The following is a 22,228-nucleotide window of genomic DNA, read 5'->3' as shown; positions in this document are numbered from 1 at the left end:
TCTCAAGTTAGTATTTTTTACATTTTTGTTAACAACAATTTGGTGGTGGTGTTAGGTGCCATCGAGTTGGTACTGACCCATAGCAACCTTATGCACAGCAGAACGAAACACTGCCTGGTCCTGGGCCAACCTCACAGTTGTTGCCACGCTTGAGTCCATCGATGCTGCCACTTTGCCTGTCCATCTCACTGGGGGTCTTTCTCTTTTTCTCTGACCCTCCACCTTACCAAACATGATATCCTTCTAGTCACAATATTGCTAAATACCACAACGATAGCAGCTCAGAAACCATTCCATATTTTAAATATATTTTCAAGTGAATGCAATCCAGTTGTCACACCCTTCTAAAAAGAAAAGGGTTTTGAAAGCTGAATGTTTGGAATTTAAAGTTGATCAAGCATTATTGCCATATAAAAGCCTACATAAAGGAAACAGGAGTGCCGATTTCCTTCTGCCAATATACTTCCACAGTTAGTGAAATGGAATATAACAAAATTTGTTTTTATCCACTTTTCAAAATCTCCTGGGCTTGCTTTGGAAATCTTTGCAGAGCCTAGATTTATTCCTTCGTTTGCTGCAGATGAACAGCTTCATGTGTAGGAAGAGAAGGATAGGTGTCTCGCCTGTGGAAGAGGGCTATTGTTAGCTGCTATGGAGAAGGGCCTCAGACTCATGGCGACCCCATGCACAAGGAGCAAAATGCTGCTCTGTCCTAAGCCATCCCAGCGAGCTGATCATGAAAACATATAATGAAGACACAGAAAGCACAGAGTTTAGGGTTCTTAGAAATGTGCTCCGTCAGTCATACTTGTAGGAGGAACAGTCAGAGCCATGTGGGAGTTTATTTCCTGCAAGTAGCTCAACAGCAAGAGCATGATTTCTAGATGCTGTAGGATCTGCAAAGCTCCAGCAACTGGGTCTTTAGGCTCTTAACACGCTTCCTGATATTTGCTCTATATCATGCACATAAATGCAGACATGTATTATACATCTATTTATTTGGGTGGGTGTGTGTGTAGGAATAAGGAGTGAGGGCTAGGCTTGGGACTATGGCTAGTTCTAGGCTAGGCCTACGCCTTCAATTATTGTCAGGGTTAGGGTTAGAACTAAGGCTAGTATTAAGGGTAAAGGTTGGGCTAGGAATATAAGGCGTGGTCTAGTTTTTAGGGTTACGCTTTGTTTTATTTTAATTTCATTGCTTGAAATCGATTGGATTTCCTCTTTTTGGAAGTTCTGTAACTACTTTGTTGTTGTCAAGTGCCATCGAGTGGGTTTCAACTCAGCGACCCTGTACAGGGTTTCCGAGGAGCAGCTCTTGAGTTTGAACAGCCGACCTTGTAGTTCAAACTGATCTTGAGGTCGAGTGTTTATCCTGTATCACCATACCAGGACTCCTGTAACTACATTCCTTCTTTTTACTTGATGGTTTTTCTTTGTTGTTGCTACTGTATATCTGGTTATGGAAAGAATACACAGATTCACTGTACCAAAGGAAATAGTCAATGTTCAACTGTTTCAAGAGGTAGCATATGATCAAGAGCCAATGATCCTGTAGGAAGAAGTCCAATGTACATTGAAGTCATTGGCAAAGAACAAGGCACCGGGAAATGATGGAATACAAATGGAAATCTTTTTAAAAAGTCAGGCGGCACTGGAGGCACTCAATCTTTATCTATGTCATGAAATTTGGAAGACAATTATCTGGCCAATTGATTGGACGAGAGCCATATTTGTGCCCATTCCATAGAGAGGTGACCCAACAGAATGCGGAAATCTTTGGACAATCTCTTTGATATCCCATGCGAGAAAAGTTTTACTAAAGGTAATACAGAAATGGCTGCAAGCATACATTGACAGAGAACTACCAGAGGTTCAAGCCGGATTCAGAAGAGGACGTGGAATGAGAGATATCATTGTTGATGCCCGATGGATCTTGGCTGAAAGCAGAGAATACCAGAGAGATGTTTACCTGTGCTTTATTGAGTATGCAAAGGCTTTCGATTGTGTGGATCATGACAAGCTATGGACAACATTGAGAAGTATGAGTATTCCAGAACACTTACTTGTGCTCATGAGGAACCTGTACATGGACCAAGAGGCAGTTGTTCAAACAAAGCATGGGAACACTGAATGGTTTAAAATTAAGAGAGGTGTGCGGCAGGGTTGTGTTCTTTCACCATGTTTATTCAACCTGTATGCTGAGCAAATAATCCGAGAAGCTGGGTTCTATGAAGAGAAACATGTCATCAGGATTGGAGGAAGACTCATTAACAACCTGCAATATGCAGATGATACAACCTTGCTTGCTGAAAGTGAAGAGGACTTAAAACATTTACTGATGAAGATCAAAGATCACAGCCTTCAGTATGGACTACATCTCAATGTAAAGAAAACAAAAATCCTCACCACTGGACAGTAGAGAAAAGATTGAAGCTGTCAAGGACTTCATTTGTCTTGGATCAACCATAAACACTCATGGAAGCAGCAGTCAAGAAATCAAAGGATGTAGTGCATTAGGAACTTCTTTAGCAATGATTATTGAGAGATTTTTCTTCAAGTTTATAATTCACCTTTCCATTGATTAAATTCTATTCCTTTGTCCTTTCAGTGTATTATCTATTTCTGAATTCTTAGTTGCCAAACTGCTGGCTTTCTAATTGCAGTTGCTAAACTTCTGGCTTTCTAATTGCTGATTTTTCATGGTTCCCATTTTTTCAATTTGCCTCCTGGTTTTTCCCATAGTTTTGTCTGCGTTTTCCTTGATTTCATCTGTAGTTTTTGCTATCTTTTCCACAATCCACTGACGTTCCCTAGTTCCCTAATTAACATTCTTTCCCATTCCTTATCAGGTCTATCCAATATCATTTCTGGTATTCTGTTTTCTGATTTTGGTGACTTGTTTGAGGCACTCTGTCTTGTTTCTTTATGTAAGCTGAAATTGCTTGTTTTCTCTGTGATGTTGTATTTATATTTAGCTAGTGATTGTATATTGGTATATTCTCAGGCACTCAATACCGGGTGGAGGTGATAGAGACCGACAATGTGAATGAACACAGTTAGTTCTTTGTTCACTGGTTATGTATTGTCGTTCAGGGTGGGTTCACATGCCTTAGGAAGCAGGCTGCTATGCCAGGTGCCTGAACCCAGATAGAGCAGAGACTGCAGGAAAGGGTGCCCCTGACTTCCGGGGTGTTGAAGGTGGGGACTGGCCAGGCATCTGGCTACTAGGAGGGGGTGGGAACATGGGGGAATTGCAGTCTGTAGCTGTATCCTGTTCCCAGAAGGTCACTGCATCAACGACAGAAGCTCAGGATGGCCTTGGTGCTCTGTGATAGTCCACAGTCCACCCTCTTTTCTTCTTTCTCACTGCTCCTGTTCTGCTTCTTCCGGTTGGCATCAGCCCTGCTCTCTAGTCTTGGCTCCTGATGCTGAGGGTTCCAGGGTCATCATCGGTGTCAGTTTCTCTCAGTCCCTGGTGGCTTTGTTGCAGAGTATCCACTCAGTGTGTCTGCTTCCCCTTCCATCTTGCCCCAGGCCTCGCAAATTATTTTTTTTTTAATATAATGTTTTTGTTTCTAAGTATGACGTCAGAATAACTTTCCTTAGCAACTCTTCTAGTTGCAACATCCCTTTCATTTCAACATCATCTTGTTTTCCTCTGTCTTATACTTTCATTGCTCTGGGGCTGAAAATTGAATTTTTTTATAACCTGTTCTAGTGGAGACCTAATGTCCTTTCAATCTGCCTGCTTGGACTTTGAAATTTTATTAGTCCTCTTAAGAAGACCCAGTTCACGTGAATGTTATCAGAATGTTACTTATGGTTTCAGTTTCACGTCAGATTTAAAGTTAAGAACCCTTATGGCATAGTGGTTGAAGCGCTTGGTTATCCAACCTAAAAATCAGTGGTTTGAATCCACCACCTGCTCCATGAGAGAAACGTGTGGCAGCTTGCTTCCGTAAACTTTTACAGCCTCGTGAGCACTAGGGTCACTGTGAGTTGGAGCTGATCCTTAAGCAGTGGGTTTCTTGTTGTTATTAAGTGCGGTCAAGTCGGTTTCAACCCATAGTGATCCTGCATAGACTTTTTGAGGCTCAGTTGGTGAGCCTGAACCGCCAACTTTGTGGTTCAAACTGACTTTGCAGTCCAGTGCATTAACCCACAGCAGTTTGAGTTTGAAATTGGATTGAACTGAACAATTACTTCTTTATAGTTGTTGAGTGTTATTTACAGTATTTTCTTTTGGTTTAGTCGATTGCTGGGTTGTTTTTTGTTTTTGTTTTTGTTTTTTGGTAATATTAAATATATCTGTGGAGTCCTGGTGTGGCACTAAGGATTAATGCACTGGACTGCAAGGTCAATTTGAACAGCAAGGTTGGTGGTTCATGCTCACCAGCCATTCCTCAGAAACCTTATGCAGGGTTGCTATGAGTCAGAACCTACTCGATGGCACTTAACAATAACAACAACTAATATGTTTGAATGTGTGTACATACTTCAGCAGATTCTACCTTTATCTGTTTGGTGTGTGCTGTGGGGTAATGCACTGGACTGCAAGGTTGGTTTGAACCACAGGATCAGTGGTGCAAATTTGCCAGCCGCTCCTCGAAAACCCTATGTAGGGTCGCTATGAGTCTGAACCTACTCAAAGGCTCTTAACAGTAACAGCAAGCACTTGCCCAGTCATTTTGACAAGCTGTCAAATCTCTAGAGTGGCTAGCTTCCAGCAGAGATTAGTAATTCCCAGAGCTATTTGCAGAAGCCCAATTGATGATGTTTTGTCAGCAAGCCTGCTCTAACAGAGCCTCTCACTTAGCAGCTTTGTTTAGAGTGACAGCTTCTTGGGTACCCTGCATGTCACCTTATATGACCTCATGTATAAAGCTATCTAATACTCATTACAATTAGAAGGCTTTTGGGAAGGTTCCATTAAAAAGAATGTATGAATTAGACCTCTGATGCTGGAGATCACATGATAGAATTTTGCAAGACCAGCGACTTATCTCATTTTCAAATACCCTTTTTTCAACAACATAACAGACAACTATCCACATGGTTGTCACCAGATGGAATACACAGGGATCGCCTACGTCTGTGGGAACAGACTGTGGAGAAGCTCAGGCCATCAATTGCTCATATGCAAGTTCAGTTGCTTATATGCTGAAGAAAATTAAAACAAGTCCACAAGAACCAAAATATGACCTTAAACATATCCCACCTGAATTTATAGGTCACCTCAAGAACAGATCTGATGTATAGACACTAATGACTGAAGTCCAGAGTGTCATAAGATGACATCAGTAACATCATACACAAACCAAAAAGGTCATTAAAAAGACAGGAAAGAAAGAAGAAACCAAAATGGTTGGTAGAAGTGACTCTGAAAGTTGCTTTTGAGCATAGAGAAGCTAAAGCAATTGGAAGAAACAGAACCAAACAGAAAATTTCCCAGGGCAGCCTTAGAAAACCACATAAAGTATGATGATGAAATGTGCAGAGACTTGGAGTCAGAAAGCCAAAGGGGAAGAGCGCACTCAGCATTTCTCTAGCTGAGAGAACTGAAGAAAAAATTCAAGCCTTGACTTGCAAATGTAATGGGTTCTATGGGCAAAACATTGAATGATGCAGAACGTTTCAAAGAAGATGGAAGGAACATACAGAGTCACTGTACCAAAAAGAATTGATCAGTGTTCAACCACTTCAAGAGGTAGCATATGATCACGAACCCATAGTACTGAAGGAAGACATCAAGTCCAAACTGCACTGAATGCATTGGTGAAAAACAAGGCTCCAGGTATTGACCGAATACAAATAGCAAAGTTCAGCAAACTGATACAGCCATGGAGGAAAAGAATATTGAATGTACCATGCACTACCAGAATAATAAACCAACCTGTCCTGGAAGACGTTTAGCCAGAATGCGCCTTAGGAGCCAGGAGAGGGAGACTTTGTCTCTTGTGCTGTGGACATGTTATCAGGTGGGACTAGTTCCTGGAGGAGGACATCATGTGTGGTAGAGTAGAGGTTCAGTGACAAGGAAGACCCCCAGTGAGATAGACCCACAGTGGCAGTAGCAGTAGGCTCACACATAGTAACGGTTGTGAGGATTGCACACTGTGAGTCTGAACTGACTCAAGCGCACCTTTACAACCACAACAATGTGTTATTACTGAGTTTATGGTACATCCGAAGACATTCTGATTTGTAGTAATACTTGGTTTGGTTTATTTTGTTGATACAGAATGTTGTAATTCACTTGATGTCACTCTGACCCACTCCTCAAAGAGAGAAAGTAAGTGTCACCTAACGTGTTTTCTTTCTTAGGCTCCTGTAGTGGATTGAATCTAGTAAGATGTGTTCTTAACTCAAATGATGGCCTGATTGCTACATAAGGTGCTGACACACTTTCATTAAATTAGAATACTTTAGATAGTTGGGCTAGATAAGAAGCTTAAATTACAAAACATCTGAAGAAATTGAGTACGGTGGTCTGAGATCCTGAAGTCCCCTTCAGAAGTCAGTCACGTCATTGCTGGCTGCCATCCACAGTCAGCCCATGCACAGGGACCAGCTCTTTACTGTTGCCATGCTGTGTTGTGGATCAGACTTTTGTGATCCATAGGGGAGCATTGATCCCTTAGGAGGTGGATGTAGATCACACCAGGCCTTTCTGCCTGGTTTGTCTTACTCTGTAAACTTCACTGAAACCTTTTTAGCATCAGATTTCCACTCACAGACAGCTGATGAACTGCCTGGGCGTCAGCCTGGGTCTTCCACATGGAAGATAAGAATTCTACAGTTCACTTACCCACAGTTCACTTACCCACCAGCACCCATGCTTAGGTCACATTGTTGTTGTTCAGTGCTGTTGAGTCAGTTCTGACTCTTAGCGACCCTATTCACAGTCCAGTGCTGATCTTACAGTGCCTCATCAGGAGTCCTATACTTTACCAAGGTGCAGCTGTGGATTTGAACCGCTGACTTTTTGGTTCGCAGTCCAGTGCCAATCCTACAGTGCCAGCATACATTGTTGTTGTTAGGTGCCATTGAGTCAGTACCAACTCATAGTGACCCTATGCACAACAGAACGAAACACTGCCTGGTCCTGGGCCAACCTCACAATTGTTGCCACGCTTGAGCCCATTGATGTTGCCACTTTGCTAATCCATCTTGCTGGGGGTCTTCTCTTTTTCTGTAATTCTCCACATTACCAAACATGATACCCTTCTGCAGCGACTGATCCCTCCTGACAATACGTCCAAAGTATAAGAGACGAAGTTTGGCTATTGTGACCTCCAAGGAGTACTCTGGCTGCACTTCTTTCAAAACAGATGTGTTTGTTCTTTTGGCAGCCCATGGCACTTTCAATATTCTCCTTCAACACCATAACTCAAATGCATCAGTTCTTCTATGGTCTTCCTTATTTACTGTCCAGCTTTCACATGCGTATGAAGTTATTGAAAATACCATGGCTTGGGTAAGGTGCACCTTAGTCTTCAAGCTGACATCTTTCCTCATCAACACTTTAAAAAGCTCTTGTGCAGCAGATTTGCCTAATGCAATATGTCATTTGGTTTCTTAACTGCTGCTTCCATGAGTGTTGATAGTTGATTCAAGAAGAATGAAGTCCTTGACAACTTCAGTCTTTTCTCCATTGATAAGAATGTTGTTTATTGGTCCAGTGGTGAGGATTTTCGTTTTCTTCACATTGAGATGTAATCTATACTGAAGGCTGTGGTCTTTGATCTTCATCAGTAAGTATTTTAAGTCCTCTTCACTTTCAGCAAGCAAGGTTGTATTAGCTGCATATTGCAGGTTACTGATGAGAGTCTTCCTCCAATCCTGATGCCACGTTTTTCTTCATAGAACCCAGCTTCTCGGATTATTTGCTCAGCGTACAGGTTGAATAAGTATGATGAAAGAATATAACCCTGTCACACACCTCTCTTAATTTTAAACCATTCAGTGTTTCCATGTTCTATTCGAACAATTGTCTCTTGGTCCATGTACAAGTTCCTCATGAACCCAATTACATGTTCTGGAATACTCATACTTCTCAATGTTGTCCATAGCTTGTCATGATCCACACAATCAAAAGCCTTTGCATAGTCAGTAAAGCACAGGTAAACATCCTTCTGATATTCTCTGCTTTCAGCAAAGATCCATCGGACATCAGCAATGATATCATTCATTCCACGGCCTCTTCTGAATCCATCTTGAACCTCTAGAAGTTCTCTGTCAATGTGTGCTTGTAGCCATTTCTGTATTATCTTTAGTAAAACTTTACTCGTGTGGGTACATAATTAGTGTTTATTCTGCCCAGTGTTTCATTACTTAGGAGCATCTTGGTGGCCTTCCTTGCTGTGTGGACTCTGAAATGATTATACACCTTGCATATTAGCAACCTGTTATTGTCCAGTCGTTTAATGTTTAACCAAAAGCCTGGGAACTTGTTAGCTTATACTACACTTTTAAAGCAAGCATATTTCATAAATGTGCTATTGGGGTTTTTTGTTTTTTTTTTTTAATTGCCAAAAAATAGTTTCCCAATATCCTGGTGTTTGGGAATTGGCTCTGATTCACATATGATGATTTTGTTAGGTGCTGTCAAGTCACTTACAACTCAGAGAAAAATGACTCATATATAACATAATGAAACACTGCCTGCTCTGCCACTGGACACACACAGTCATTTCTGCTGGGCCCCTTGTTGCAGCCACTGTGTCAGTCCATCTTGTTGAGGGTCTTCCTCTTTTCCTCTGACCCTCTACTTTACCGGTCATGATGTCTTTCTCTTTCTCTAGACTACCTTTTCATGTAAACGTAAGATAAAATTATAAACCCTTGCACTTGCTGCCTCTGGATTCTAGAGCTAACAAAGATTTCTAGCAAAGACCTTTTCACTCTTTGAGTGTCACGTTCATTTTCTCTGGTTCTGTTCTAGCATCTTTTGATTGTTTAAACGTGACGTTTAAACTGAATTCCAGTAAGTTTTCACTCATTTTTTTGTTTCTCCTAAGATTACTATATGGATTTTTTTTTTCTTTTTAATGCCCTATGAGTCTGAACTGATTCTATGGCACTTAACAACAACAACAACAAAGAAGATAAATTAGAAAACATTTGAAATTAACACATGTTAACATACAGTTGAATTTGTTCTCAACAATATACTTTACTTTCATTGATTTATAATTATTAATCAGCTTGTTTTAAGCAAATCAAATTAAATCTTAGCTCTAATACTTTTTTTTTTTTTTTTAAATCAATGAGATGGTAATTTAGAGATATTATTAAGCCCTCCTCTCAGATATTTTAATGGAAAACATTTTTATTCACTTAGCTAGTAGAAGTCACTTAGATTGTGGTCTTCAGCTGTGATGTGTTAGAAGTAGGCTTGTTGGAGTGTGCAAACAAGTGGCAGGCAAATGAGGCAATGGCTGTAATTGTGCAGATGTGGCCTCTGTCGCAGGTAATGGAATCAATGAGTTAGAACAGAAAGTGTGTTGTCCTCAACTGTTAATCATATTTGTAAAGACATTTTCCCAGGCTACGCTCTGATAAGACTGAAGTTAGACATGGGTGCTTTGTGAAAGCATGAAGCTGAAAGAGGCTTCAGCCTATGGCAAAGTACTTAGTTCAAACAAATACAGAGCAGTGACTTTTTCTTATAATATGAAAGGTGGCCACGTAACAAGCAAAGGAAAAGAAATCAATAACTCTACAACATTTCTACAGCTCAGTATTATTAAGTTTAAATGTTGATAGTTTCTTCAGGGTAGATTGGGCAGATGAAAGGGAATTGTCTTAAGAACCTTGGACCTTTGGGTCCTGTGGAACACTCTCCCTTCCCTCCTGTTTTTTATTGTTGTTAAGTGTCTTTGAGTTGATTCCAACTCATAGCGACCCCATATGTGGTTTCTGGAGAGTAGCTGGTGGATTTGAACTATGGGCCTTGTGGTTTACAGTGCAGTGCTGAGCTTACAGTGCCACACCAGGAGTTCTGCTCTTTATTGTTGCTGTTGTTAAGTGCCATTGAGTTGGTTCCGACCCATAGCGACCCTGTATAGGGTTTCAGAGGAGCAGCTAGTGAGCTTGAACCACTGACTTTGCAGTTCAAATGGCTTTGCAGTCTGGCGCATTAACCCACAGCGCCACACGAGGACTCCTTTCTTTATTGGTGAATGTTTATTTTAGTAATGGAATGTAGTAATTTTTTTATTTTTCTTCTTTCCCAGTGGGTGTCTTTAGAGTTGTCTGTAGAAGCTACTCACCTAAGCTTAGGCATGAATTTCCTACCTAACTCATTTGTTTTTTCTTTTGTTAAAAAAAAATGTCACCTATATTGAGTTCTGACTCCTAGTGTGGTGCTGTAGGATAAGCACTGGACTGCGAACCACGATGTCAGTAGTTCAACTGCACCAGCTGCTCATCAGAAACCCCGTTAACAGGGTCGCTGTGAGTCGGAACGGACTTGACAGCACTTAACAACAGCAACAGCATATTAAGTTCTTTCTTAGGAGGGAATGCACATACAGGGCACAGAATTGTTTTCAGTATCTCTTGTTCTTATTCAAATAAGATGGAAGAACACGTTCTCCATTTGACGTATAAACATCACACTGCAAATCGAGTTAATTAATGGAAGACTTAAAATTGCAATTCTGTACTTCTGAATATACCAAAAAACATGACTTGAAAACATGAGAAGGAAGAGTATCCTGGAATTAAGAAGCTTTTGTTATACATGCAAAACCAGAATTGTGCCTTACCAAAATGCAGTGGCATCATAGACAAGAGTGTGCCCTGGGACACTCTCCAGCAGAATGTAATTCCAGCCCCACGTCTATAGATAATTATTTCCGCAACTTTTGACAAGCACTTTAACATCTTTGAATGTCATCGGAAAACTGGAGACTTAGAACTCAGCATCCAAAGTTCCTTATCACTGAGAATAATAATGTGTTTTCTTTGTACCTAAAGGGCAGCTATTCACTTATATGTTCCTTCTAATTTTAGCTTGATATATATGCTGTACATGTTATATGTAAGTTATAACAGGAGCAAGAGACATAGCACAGAAGGAGACAGGCCCAGTGATAAATGTTTTTTTAATCAAATGTCAGCAGTGGTAGAAGATTTAGGAATGCCTTGACATTTATTTAATTAGTTTAGTGTATAAAATACAAATCACACTCATTCTGAGGAGGAATGTTCTTTCTAACCCTAATGGTGTTTTTTGTCTTTTCTACTGATTCCAGGTGCTTGTTTAATGAGAAAGTGCCACAGATTGATGAAGCAAACATGAGGGTGGCAGGTAAGAGATTTAATACAGTAGAAAAGGTTTTGCATTTTATGGAACCTGTTTGTTTAGAAATGAGTAAAGGAGAGAGCAGATAATCTTTCTGAGCAGTGAGTAAGAAGCTGAAATCTAACAAACCAAATATTTATTTAGCCTTTTTACTTCATATATATATATATATGGAAATCACAGATTAGCCATTTATTAAATATTGCCAATATGCCTTTTGATTAAACACACTTTGGTTGAAGTTATTTATGCTAAATGTTTTAGTTAGGGTTTTAATGTTTTATGATCTTACACATTAAACTTATCTACCAAATAATGTCTATGAAAAGAATGATTTTTGTCAACATAGGCTATTTTTGTTTTCTGTTAAGGTTTAATTTGTAGAGAGAAGTGAGCTGTGAAGTTTAAAAACATTAAAGTGAGTTACACATTGAGCTGCTAACCGCAGCATTAACAGTTCAAGTTCACCAAGCTCTCCACAGGACAAAGATGAGGCTTTCTGCTCCTGTAAAGATTTACAGCCTCAGAAACTCTATACAGGTTCTCTATGAGTCGGAACCGACTCCACGGCACATAACCACCACCACCACAGCCAAAGATTTACAGCCTCAGAAACTCTATACAGGTTCGCTATGGGTCAGAATCGACTCCACGCCATACCACCACCACCACCATGTACAGTAAAGAAATCCTGGTGTGGTACTGTAGGGTAACCACTGGACTGCTAATCACAAGGTTGGTGGTTCAACTCAACCAGTCACTACTTGGAAACCCTATACAGCATCGCTATGAGTCGGAACCGACTTGACGGCACTTAACAACAGCAATAAAATGTACAGTATATATGTAAATTAAAATAGTTTATGTAACAGAATCTGTAAAATACGGATTTTATCTCTAGTGGACATGTATGTGCTAAGCTTCGGTCTGCATAAGTGAGGCTCTGTGTACGAGCCTGTAAGGTCTCTTCCTTGAGGTGCATCTGCAGGAAGGGAGTCGGCAGGACTTGATGTGCACAGTATCAAGGTAGTTAGCTTTCAACATAAAGCTTCATGAATAACTGCAGGGGCTGATGCCCTTATTTCTAACTGTACAGTGAATGCAAATGTGTTCTCTCCTCCAATGTAGTCAAAGACCCCAGAAGAAATGCATAGAAATTTTTTATAAGGATGCCCACAACACAGGATAGAGCTTGTAGTTTCTCAAAATGAAGACACATAGTCTTTTAATTATCACTCTGTCATTGCAATCAAAATATTTTCCTGTGCAACACCTCTTAAAAGTTGTGAAGGTGAAGGTTGGTAGACAACCAAGTCTTCATACCTCAGTCATAATTGTATAGAATCAAAGCAAGTGACAAAGCATCATGACCAACATCATCATAGATAACCAGGGCTAGTTCACAAGTGCTTTGGTGAAACCTTAGGTGGGGTTGCTGTAAGTTGGAATGAATTAACTCAATGGCAGTGGTTTGGATTTGGGGGAAACCCATTTGAAAATCTTGAGTCTTTGTGTTGTCAAACTCACCAACTGCTGTAGTAATTGACTAGATGGCAGAGATTGGATAGCTAGCCAGATAGTTTTCTGTTTCCAGATGATTTTGTCAGAGTACATTTTTAAATTAAGCATGATGCTTTTTCTTACATAACTCTAAATTCATTCCCGTTGAAATTAATACTGCCATCCAGCCCATTACTTTAGTGGTGACAAGTGATACTCAGCTTAATTGGTGAGTAATTATTCACTGGATACTTATTTTATGTTTGGCACTGTTCCTAGTATAGACCTTGAGGGACTATGAATGAAAAAATAAAGAAGATTGGCCATTAGCTTACTGTTTTTAACAATTAATTTCTTCTAATTAAAAAAAAAATGTTTTGAGATATCCTGATATCCTCATCCTTACAGTTAGACATCAAGGTCTGAAATTTGTGCCTGATGATTTTTAAAAAATATTGGTACACACTCAAATAGTGCAACATATAACTAACTGGAAGGAAGAGGGAATTTCATGGGAAATCAAGAATGGGAACTGCAGTGTGGGATAGTGAGGCCCCTCCACCTCAAAAATTGGATGGTGATTCTGGGTTCAGGGGAGCTCTGGAGTTACCTTCCTCAAAGAAGTCCCAAGATGCCACCATTCCAGAGACTCTGGTGGTCTCCTTTTCTCTGGGACCATCTGTGTTTCCTGTCATCCACTAGTTTCTCTACCTCTTTACTTTTTCTCCCTTATACTTTGTTTTCCTCTTAGTTTTGTCTTTATCTTAACTTTGTTTATCAGCCCTTTCTCTGTACTTCCTACTCAGTTGTTTCTCTATTCCTAGTGAAAGTTCCTAAGAGAAAATCTGATTAATCTAGTTTCGCTGTGTTCTTATTTGGACAGCTCTGTTGGCTTTGGAGCTAAATGAACCAGTTGTCTATGACTTTGATCTGTCTCTGCTCCGGGGGTGAATGATGTAAGAGAGAGACACTGACTCATGGTGTCAGGATGACTTTCTCAGGGGGAAGAGGAGATGGGGACCTCTGATGGTTCAGTCGGAGTACATAGCTTAGAAACTCAGTTCTGCCTCTGCCTAGGTGTGTAACCTTAGGCAAGTGATGTACACTTTGGCTGATCATATTTTCCTTATTTGTAACATGAAAACAATATCTTAAAAAGCTTACCCTTATATTAGATATTTATGGTAGGGTGTGTGTGTGTCTATTAATTAGTGTAGGATCAGGTACTATTTACCTTGGTATGGAATTTAGTTCACAACTTGATTCTTAATCATTTTAATATTTTATCTTAAACAATCAAAGTTTCCTATGTCTGCTAGAGTTAAAGATTATGGCCAGTTGCACTTGCCCACAATTGCTAGAAAATAAGATATTAAGACTGTTTTGTGACCTACATACATATATGTGTTCTTGGTCTTAGTCTTAAATGCTCAAGAAAGACTATGCCACCTGTTACCATCCGTATGTATAGTTAAGCTAACATTTGTGGACCATAGTGCTGCTCAGGGATTCCCCTAGATCCTTGGGAAGAGAGTCCAGAGCCTGCTAGAACCTGGCTTCCTCGCTTTTGCATCACAAATGGAGTCTGTTTTTTTGCATCACAAATAGTAGATGCGGTTTTTCAGCAGAGAAGGTAGGGAATAGGGAGCCAGATGAGGGGGTTTATAACTTCCTCTTTGCCACTTAATTTCTGTATTAATAGAGTATTTCTAATGAGAAATGAGTCTCAGAAGCTGCTGATAAGTCTACAGCTGAAGCCTTTCCAAGCCCCAACAGCTCTTCCTCCTCCTTCCCCTGTAAGCCTGCATGCCTAATCTCTCTAGGTTTATAGAAAGCAGGATACATTTCTTTCTTTTTCACTCTTCCTTGCTTAGTAAGTTACGTTTTTGTAGCTTCTCAGAAAAGTGTGATCATTTGGCTTAGGATAGAGTACTGTACAAACCCATACAGAGACACTATGGGTCGGAATCAACTTGATGGTACTTAACAATTACAACAACTGTACCAAGCACTGGGTTGCATCAGGGTCCCTGGGTTCCTGATTCTTGAACTGTCAACAAATTCATCTGCCATCTTCAGCTTTGTTTCTTTCTTATTGCTATTTAGTGCCATTGAGTCACTCTGTATGTATAGGGTTTCCAAGGAGGAGCTGGTGGATTTGAACTGCTGACCTTATAGTTCAAACTGACCTTGCAACTAGTGCTGATCTTACAGCACTGCTTTAAGAACAGTACTGAGGTGGCCATGGTCTTGTTTTTCTTTTCTGTGTTACCGTATCATTATAAATTAGACCTCTGGTATGACAGGGGGGTGGAGATGCCTGTACAGCAAACATTCATAATGTCATTAAAGAACATAATAAGATGTCTTTGAAATCCTAAGGGTAAGGGAAGGATGTCCTGTCATTTTCCATTTCCTTTCCTACCTTGCACTTTATCCCTTTCTTTTAACGATTTCTTTACATGATGAGGAAAAGCACAAATACTGATTCATATTTAAATAGAATTGTTAATGCTAACTACTTACAAGGCACTCAGAAATAGATAAAGATATAGAAGTATAAAAAACTCAAGCCCTACTTACATGGAATGTACCATTTGCCGTGTTTGGGGTTTACATGATAGTTGCCAACTTATGTCCTGAAAATGTGCATAGAAAGAAAATCTGGTAGAAGGCTCCGCCTTAAACATAAGTATAGACCTATGAGCAAGAAAACTTTGTTGTTCTCCATTATGAAAGAGGTGTTTATACCTCCAGTTTGGTGATAGGACAGTAAACCTGTTATTCCTCACTGGGGAACACTTTGATTTGTGGACCCTTATTGTGTCCAGACGACCCAGAGTTTTTGTGGCATCCGCACATTGCTCCTTATACATGAAAGGTCTGGTGATGTGTTGTCTCAGAACTTCCAAGAACAATGATATACTTTTATACAGTTGAACAGTGCTCCACGAGATGTCACTGATTTCCTTGTAGGATTGGACTCAGCCAATCCTGAGTCCCCAAAGCTCTGATTTTCCTAAAGACCTTGTCTTGTGGATCGTTGGTCTTGTTTTTGCCATACCACAAATAAAATGAATGAATAGATTTAAAAGTTGAAGTTTATGAATCTAACAGTTAATTTTGCTGTTGATGTGAAACTTTTATGTGGCCTAGAAATGAATTATTGAAATTGTGTTGACTCATAGCTTCATGTTGAATTATTTTTTTAGGTGCTGCGAAGTTGGTGGTAGCTGTGGCAGTATTTTTACTGACATTTTATGTTATATCTCAAGTATTTGAAATAAAGATGGAAGCAAGTTTAGGACATCTATTTGGTAAGTTCTTTGCTTTGCCCCACCTGTCTTAACTCTTCTTTTTTGTGTGGTTGTCTTTAAATTTTAACCAGTTGCCAGCAGTGAGTCATGCTGCTGTTCAGTCTGTCTTGAAAAGGATATAAAATTTTGTCAGTGCAATTCATTAAACTAGTCTAAAATAAATAATATTCAGCATGCATCTTCCGTTGAACATTTTCAGCATAGTTTTGTTGGTGTTGTTGTGTGCCATCAAGTCAGTTCTGGCCCATAAGGACCTTGTATAGGGTTTCTGAGGAGCGGCTGGTAAGTTTGAACTGATGACCTTGCAGTCCAAACCAGCTTTGCAGTCCAGTACATTAATCCGCAGCGCCACACCAGTGCTCCAAGTGTCGTCTGTTTTATTCATGTTTCAGGGCATTAATCATAGCACACTAATTGTACATTCTAGATGATAACAGCCCTGAACTTAAATTCCTGTCTTATTTCAGTTGACTGTGAGAAAGTTTGGAGCCGCACCTAGCCCTCTGTTAGCAGATGATTAGGAATCGCAGTATCTCATTTTCAAAGCTAGCCACAGAAATACTTCTTTTCTACCCTTTCTTCCCTGAGCTGTGTTTTTCTCTTTTACCCTCTTGTTTACTTTTGCTGAGTTGTGAATATATAAGTGGGGTCCTGGGATAGCACTGTAAGATAAGCACTGGGCCCTAAGGTCTGTTTGAACCACAAGGTTAGGGGTTCAAACTCACCAGCTGCTCCTTGGAAACTCTATACAGGGTCACTATGAGTTGGAACTGACATGATGGCATACCACCACCACTGTCATGTTGTGAATGTATCATTGTAAGCATATTTAGATCAAGTTTTAGCAAAATTCTTAATTGAATAAAACAAGTGAAAATCTGAAATGATTCAGTTGTTGTTAAGTGCTGTAATGATTCAGTAGTAGCCATTTACTATAGAGCTACTGTAAATGGTTGTCTATAGGTGTCTTACTGCATGTCAGTAAGTGGTTAAGAGCCCAGCGTGCATATCTTGTCTATATGTGTGCCATTATGAGAATGAAGAATACATATTAAAGGTGGAGAAGAATTATATTGAACAAAGGCCGGAGTTTCAGTTTGTCCTACTGTAGGGGGGCGGGGGGCATATGTATTGTTGTGATGGTGGAAGGTATGTTACTGGTCATTTCGCATGCCAGTAGGCTCACCATGGTGGACAGATTGCAGTGGAACTTCTAGCCTAAGACAGACTAGAAGAAGAACTTGGTGATCTACTTCACATACACAAAAAATGGACTATTGAACACCTTGTGAATAACAGTGAAACACCGTCTAATAGAGTACCAGAAGAGAAGAGAGCCCCTTAATTAGAAGGCACTCAAAATAAGACTGAAGAAGAGCTGCCTCTTCAGAGTAGTTGTTGTTGTTGTTAAGTGCCGTCGAGTCGTTTCCAACCCATAGCAACCCTGTATAGGGTTTCCAAGGGGTGGCTGGTGAGCTTGAACCACCAACCTTGCAGTTCCAACGACTTTGCAGTCCAGCGCATTAGCCCACAGTGTTGCACCAGGACTCCAGAGTAGAGTCACCGTAAATGATATTAATGTACTAAACTAAAGCTTTTTTAGGACCTTCATTTGCTGATGTGGCATGACTCAAAATGAAAAGAAACAGCTGTAAGTATCCATTAATAATCAGAATGTGAAATGTACAAAGTATGAATCTAGGATAACTGGAAGTTGTCAAAAATGAAGTAGAACTAATAAAGTTCACGGTCTTAGGCATTAGTGAGCAAAAATAAGTTGGCATTGGCCATTTGAATCACAATTGTAGCGCTGTAGGATCAGCACTGGACTGTAAACCACACAGGCGGAAGTTCAAATCCACAGACTGTTCCTTGGAAACCCTATACAGGGTCGTTCTAGGTGGTAACTGATTTTGTGGCACTTAACAATAATAACATGCTGGAAATGACACATTGAAGAGGGATGGCATTCATTTCTCATCAAAAAGAACATTTCAGGATCTATCCTGCAGTACAACACTGCCAGTGATAGGATAATATCTATATGCCTACAAGGAAAACCAGTTAATATGACTATTATTTAAATGTATGCACCAACCACTAATGACAAAGATGAAGAAATGGTAAATTTTTACCAATTTCTACAGTCTGAAATTAATCATGTACAATCAAGATGAATTGATAATTACTGGTGATTGGAATAGAGAAACTGGAAGTTTCCAGAAATTCAAGCCAGATTCAGAAGTGCATGCTGAAAGCAGAGAATTCCAGAAAGATGCTTGCCCGATTATAACAGGTTATGGATAACATTGGCAATAATGGGAATTCTAGAATGTTTACTGTGCTCATGCAGAGATTTTGCATAGTTATTTGAACAGAACAAGGGGATACTGTGTGGTTTAAAATCAAGAAAGAGATGCATCAGATCTTTTTATCATACTTAATCAACCTGTCTGCTGAGCATATAAATAATACAAGAAGATGGACTATATGAAGAAGAATGTGCCATCAGGATTGGAGGAAGAGTCATTAACAACCTGTAGTATGTAGGTAACCTTGATTGCTAAAAGGGAAGAGTTGAAGCACTTGTGAAGATCAAAGACTTTAGTATGAACTTTACCACAACATAAAGAAAACAAAAATCTTTACAATGGGATCAGTAAGCAACATGATGACAGATGGAGGAAAGATTGAAGGATTTCATTGGATCCATAGTCAACTCCCATGGAAAAGTGGCAGTGAAGAAATCAAACCGCTTGTTGCATTGGGGAAATCTGCTGCAAAAGATGTCTTTAAAGTATTAGCAAGCAAAAATGTCACTTTGAGTACTGAAGTGTTTCTGACACTTCAAGCAGTGGTATATTCAGTTGTCTCATTTGAATACGAAGCTGGATGATGAGTAAGAATTATTACCTTTGAATTATGGCATTGGTGAAGACTATACCATGGGCTGTCAGAAAAACAGATCTGTCTTGGAAGTGCAACCAGAATGTTCCTTAGAAACAAAGATGATGAGACTTCACCTCACAGCTGTTGGACAAGTTATTAAGAGGGACCAGTCCTTGGCGAAGGACCTCATGCTTGGTAGAAGGTCAGCAAAAAAGAGGAAGACCCTCAACAAGATGGACTGACACACTGGCTGAGTAATGGGCTCAAACATCGCAAGGATTGTGAGGGTGCTGTAGGACGAGTCAGTAGTAATCTGCTTCCATGTAGATTACAGTCTTGGAAACCGTATGGGGCAGTTGGACTTCTGTGCTGTAAGGTTGCTATGAGTTGGAATCTGCTCAACAATATTTATTTATTTGTTTTAGTAACAGAGAAATGTTCACTTGTCCATATAGTGAGAGACAAATCAGTGGGCGGAGATTGAACAGAGAAGAGAAGGAGGCACTTCAACCAGGGAGAGAAGGGAAACAGCATTGCCATTAGTACAAATAGAAAGCAACTTTGGGCCAAGGCCCGCTGTTTCCAGAGAGAAGCGTGGGGTGAAGGCTGGGTGAAGCCGCAGTCTGTAGTCACTGTCCACGCTCTGTCTGGGATTCTGCCCCAGTATTACTGCCTGTGTCTGTCCCCGCCCGCTGCCCCCATCTGTTCGTAGTTGGCTGCTGCCTAGTCTGGATGCTTCTGTACACATCGCAGTGACACCCTGCCTCCTTTGCCTCCGCCATCTGCCTGTTGCTCTACCTCCTGGGCAATTCTCTTGGCACTCTAAAAGCTTTCACGACGCTCAGAGTTCCCATCCTGCCTCTCTCTCCCCTCACCCTATCCTCACCCCATATCTGTATTTTTTGGTTTGAATAACATTTATCTTTCTACATCTTTTAAATTTTACATGGTTTTTCTTTGACCTCGTTTTGCACACCCTTTCTGAATAGTAATCTCTACTGGCTACGTCACCTGTGGAACATATAAAGGGGCTGCTTTTGTTTGTGGAAAAATGGAATTGAAAGATAATGGGAGTTTTTTCACAAAGTCTTTGGAGGACATGCATTTATTGCCCACCAACATTTTCAATTTTCAGCCTCTCAGCTTTCTTGGGGAACTGCTATCCCAGTTGTCACATGTGGTACCGCCTAAAGCATATGTGTGTAACTATGAATCTGAATAAATGGCCCTGACTCCACCACGCCTATCCATCACCAGAGCCCGCTTGGGGCATGTGTTCCATAGGTGGTTGGTAAAGTACCGTTGAATCAGTTCTGACTCGTAGCCCCCCGTATAGGGCTTCTGAGGAGCCGCTGGTGGGTTTGAACTGCCAACCTTGTGGTTTGTAGTACAGTACACTAGAGTGCCACACCACTCAACAAAATGTGTCAACAAAAATGTCAAAGCAGAAAATAATCCAGTCATGAGAGGGTTAAAAGTCCCTGGCCTGCACCAGGTGTTTGTTCTTTAGAGAAGCGTCACACCTCATTTGACCTTGTCGGACTTTTTGTGACTATGAGAATCTTCTGGATTCTCTCCTAAGTCTTCTCTCTGGGTGGCCTCATTCATCCGCCAACTTTCCAGTGAGCAGATCTCATTTACAGCTGACCTCAGTTTTCCACTTCGATCTTCTCTTGTTGTTGTTGTTATTGTTAAGTGCTGTCAAGTCGGTTCTGACTCATAGTGACCCTGTCTAGGGTTTCCGAGGAGCAGCTGGTTAGCTAGAACTGCCGGCTTTGTAGTGCAAACCGATTTTGCAGTCTAGCGCATTAACCCACAGTACTGCACCCAGGTTCCAGATCTTTTACTTTCTTAAAATTCACAGATTCTTGTAAGATAAGCACTGAGTTGCTAACCACAAGGTCTGTGGTTCAAACTCACCAGCCCCTCCTCAGAAACCCTATTGTTGTTGTTAAGTGCTTTGGAGTCTGTTCCAACTCATAGGAACCCTTTGCAGACCCTACACAAGGTCTCTATTGGTCAGAACCAACTCCCTAACACTTAACAACAAAGTCCAACTCAGCATCCATCCCTTACCCCATCACTGTTGTTAGTGCTGTGGTTGTTGTTAAGTGCCATCGAGTTGGTTCCAACTCATAGCAACCCAGTGTAGTGTTTCCAAGGAATGACTGGTAAGTTTGAACCTCTGACCTTGTGGTTGCATTTAAACCTCTGACCTTGCAGCCCTGCATTTGTCCTACAGCACCACACCACAAATCCTTTTCCTCTCTAGATGACAAGTATCTTGAGAGTCGAGATAATGGTTTTGGTCACTGACTCATGTGAACAACTCAGTCAATGAATGCTGAATGCTACTGAAGTCACATAGGTAGGCACTATCTTTGGTATCTCTTCCTCACCCCTACATCAAACCAATGCACAGGTCCCTCAATGTGACTTTTTTAGGGCTTTGAAGCTGTCTGCTTCCTTTAAACCCACAATCTCTTCCTTTGTTGGAGCTACTGCCCTTCTCATAAGGAGACTAACATAGCTTTGTCCCTGTGTACTTCTTGCCTTTAACCTTGACCCCTCTGCAGTCTTTATTATACGGCTGTTGCTGCTGTAGTGTGCCATCATCGAGTCAATTCCGACTCAATGATCCTCTATATATAGTGTTCCCAAGAGCGACTGGTGGGTTTGAACCGCTGACCTTGTAGTTGGTGTGGCTCGCCGTCCAGTGTGCATCCTATAGTGCCATACCAGGGCTACTTTACAGCTAGAGGGGTTCTGAAGCCTTATCCTGAGAGCTTCATGCTCCTAAAGGGACAGGCTATTTCTGTACATATGACCGGAAGACCTCAGAAAATAAATACCCTGCTTTGAGGTGTCACACCACAAGTTTGGGTGCTAGAATGAGACGTGCTTGTGAAAACTAGTCCATGCTAATGACTAGTTATGATGGAACAAATCAAATCAACACACCTCTGTGTCCTCAGTTTCTCTGCCTGTAAAGCAGAGATGGTGTTCAGATGAGTTAGACATGCCAGAGTAAACTTGGCAGAGTGGCTGGCAGTTATGACTGAGGCTCCGCCCCATTCTGCTCGCACTTCCCGTCCTGTGTCTTGTTACCACGACTACATGTATCAGAACTTTTCATTCCAGCAGAAGGTCTCCTGTAAGAGTGTTAGCAGCTGAACCAGGTATGTTTTTATTCAGGACAAAGTGAAGTCGA

The 22,228-nt window shown here is 40.7% G+C and overlaps 1 protein-coding gene across 1 annotated transcript in view; it reads left to right on the top strand.

The window, feature by feature from the left end:
- The first annotated feature begins 11,304 nt into the window (after positions 1-11,304).
- The window catches only part of FAM3C (family with sequence similarity 3, member C), a 36,675-nt gene continuing 25,751 nt past the window's right edge, over positions 11,305-22,228 (top strand). Inside the window, exons 1-2 of the mRNA XM_006859322.1 lie at positions 11,305-11,317; positions 16,024-16,128. Coding sequence (XP_006859384.1) covers positions 11,305-11,317; positions 16,024-16,128 — 118 coding nt within the window. The remainder of the gene's footprint in view (positions 11,318-16,023; positions 16,129-22,228) is intronic.

The sequence above is a fragment of the Chrysochloris asiatica genome, unplaced genomic scaffold (genome assembly GCF_000296735.1).
Source record: "Chrysochloris asiatica unplaced genomic scaffold, ChrAsi1.0 scaffold00032, whole genome shotgun sequence".
Lineage (NCBI taxonomy): Eukaryota > Metazoa > Chordata > Mammalia > Afrosoricida > Chrysochloridae > Chrysochloris > Chrysochloris asiatica.
This window is presented reverse-complemented; position numbering and strand designations above follow the sequence as displayed.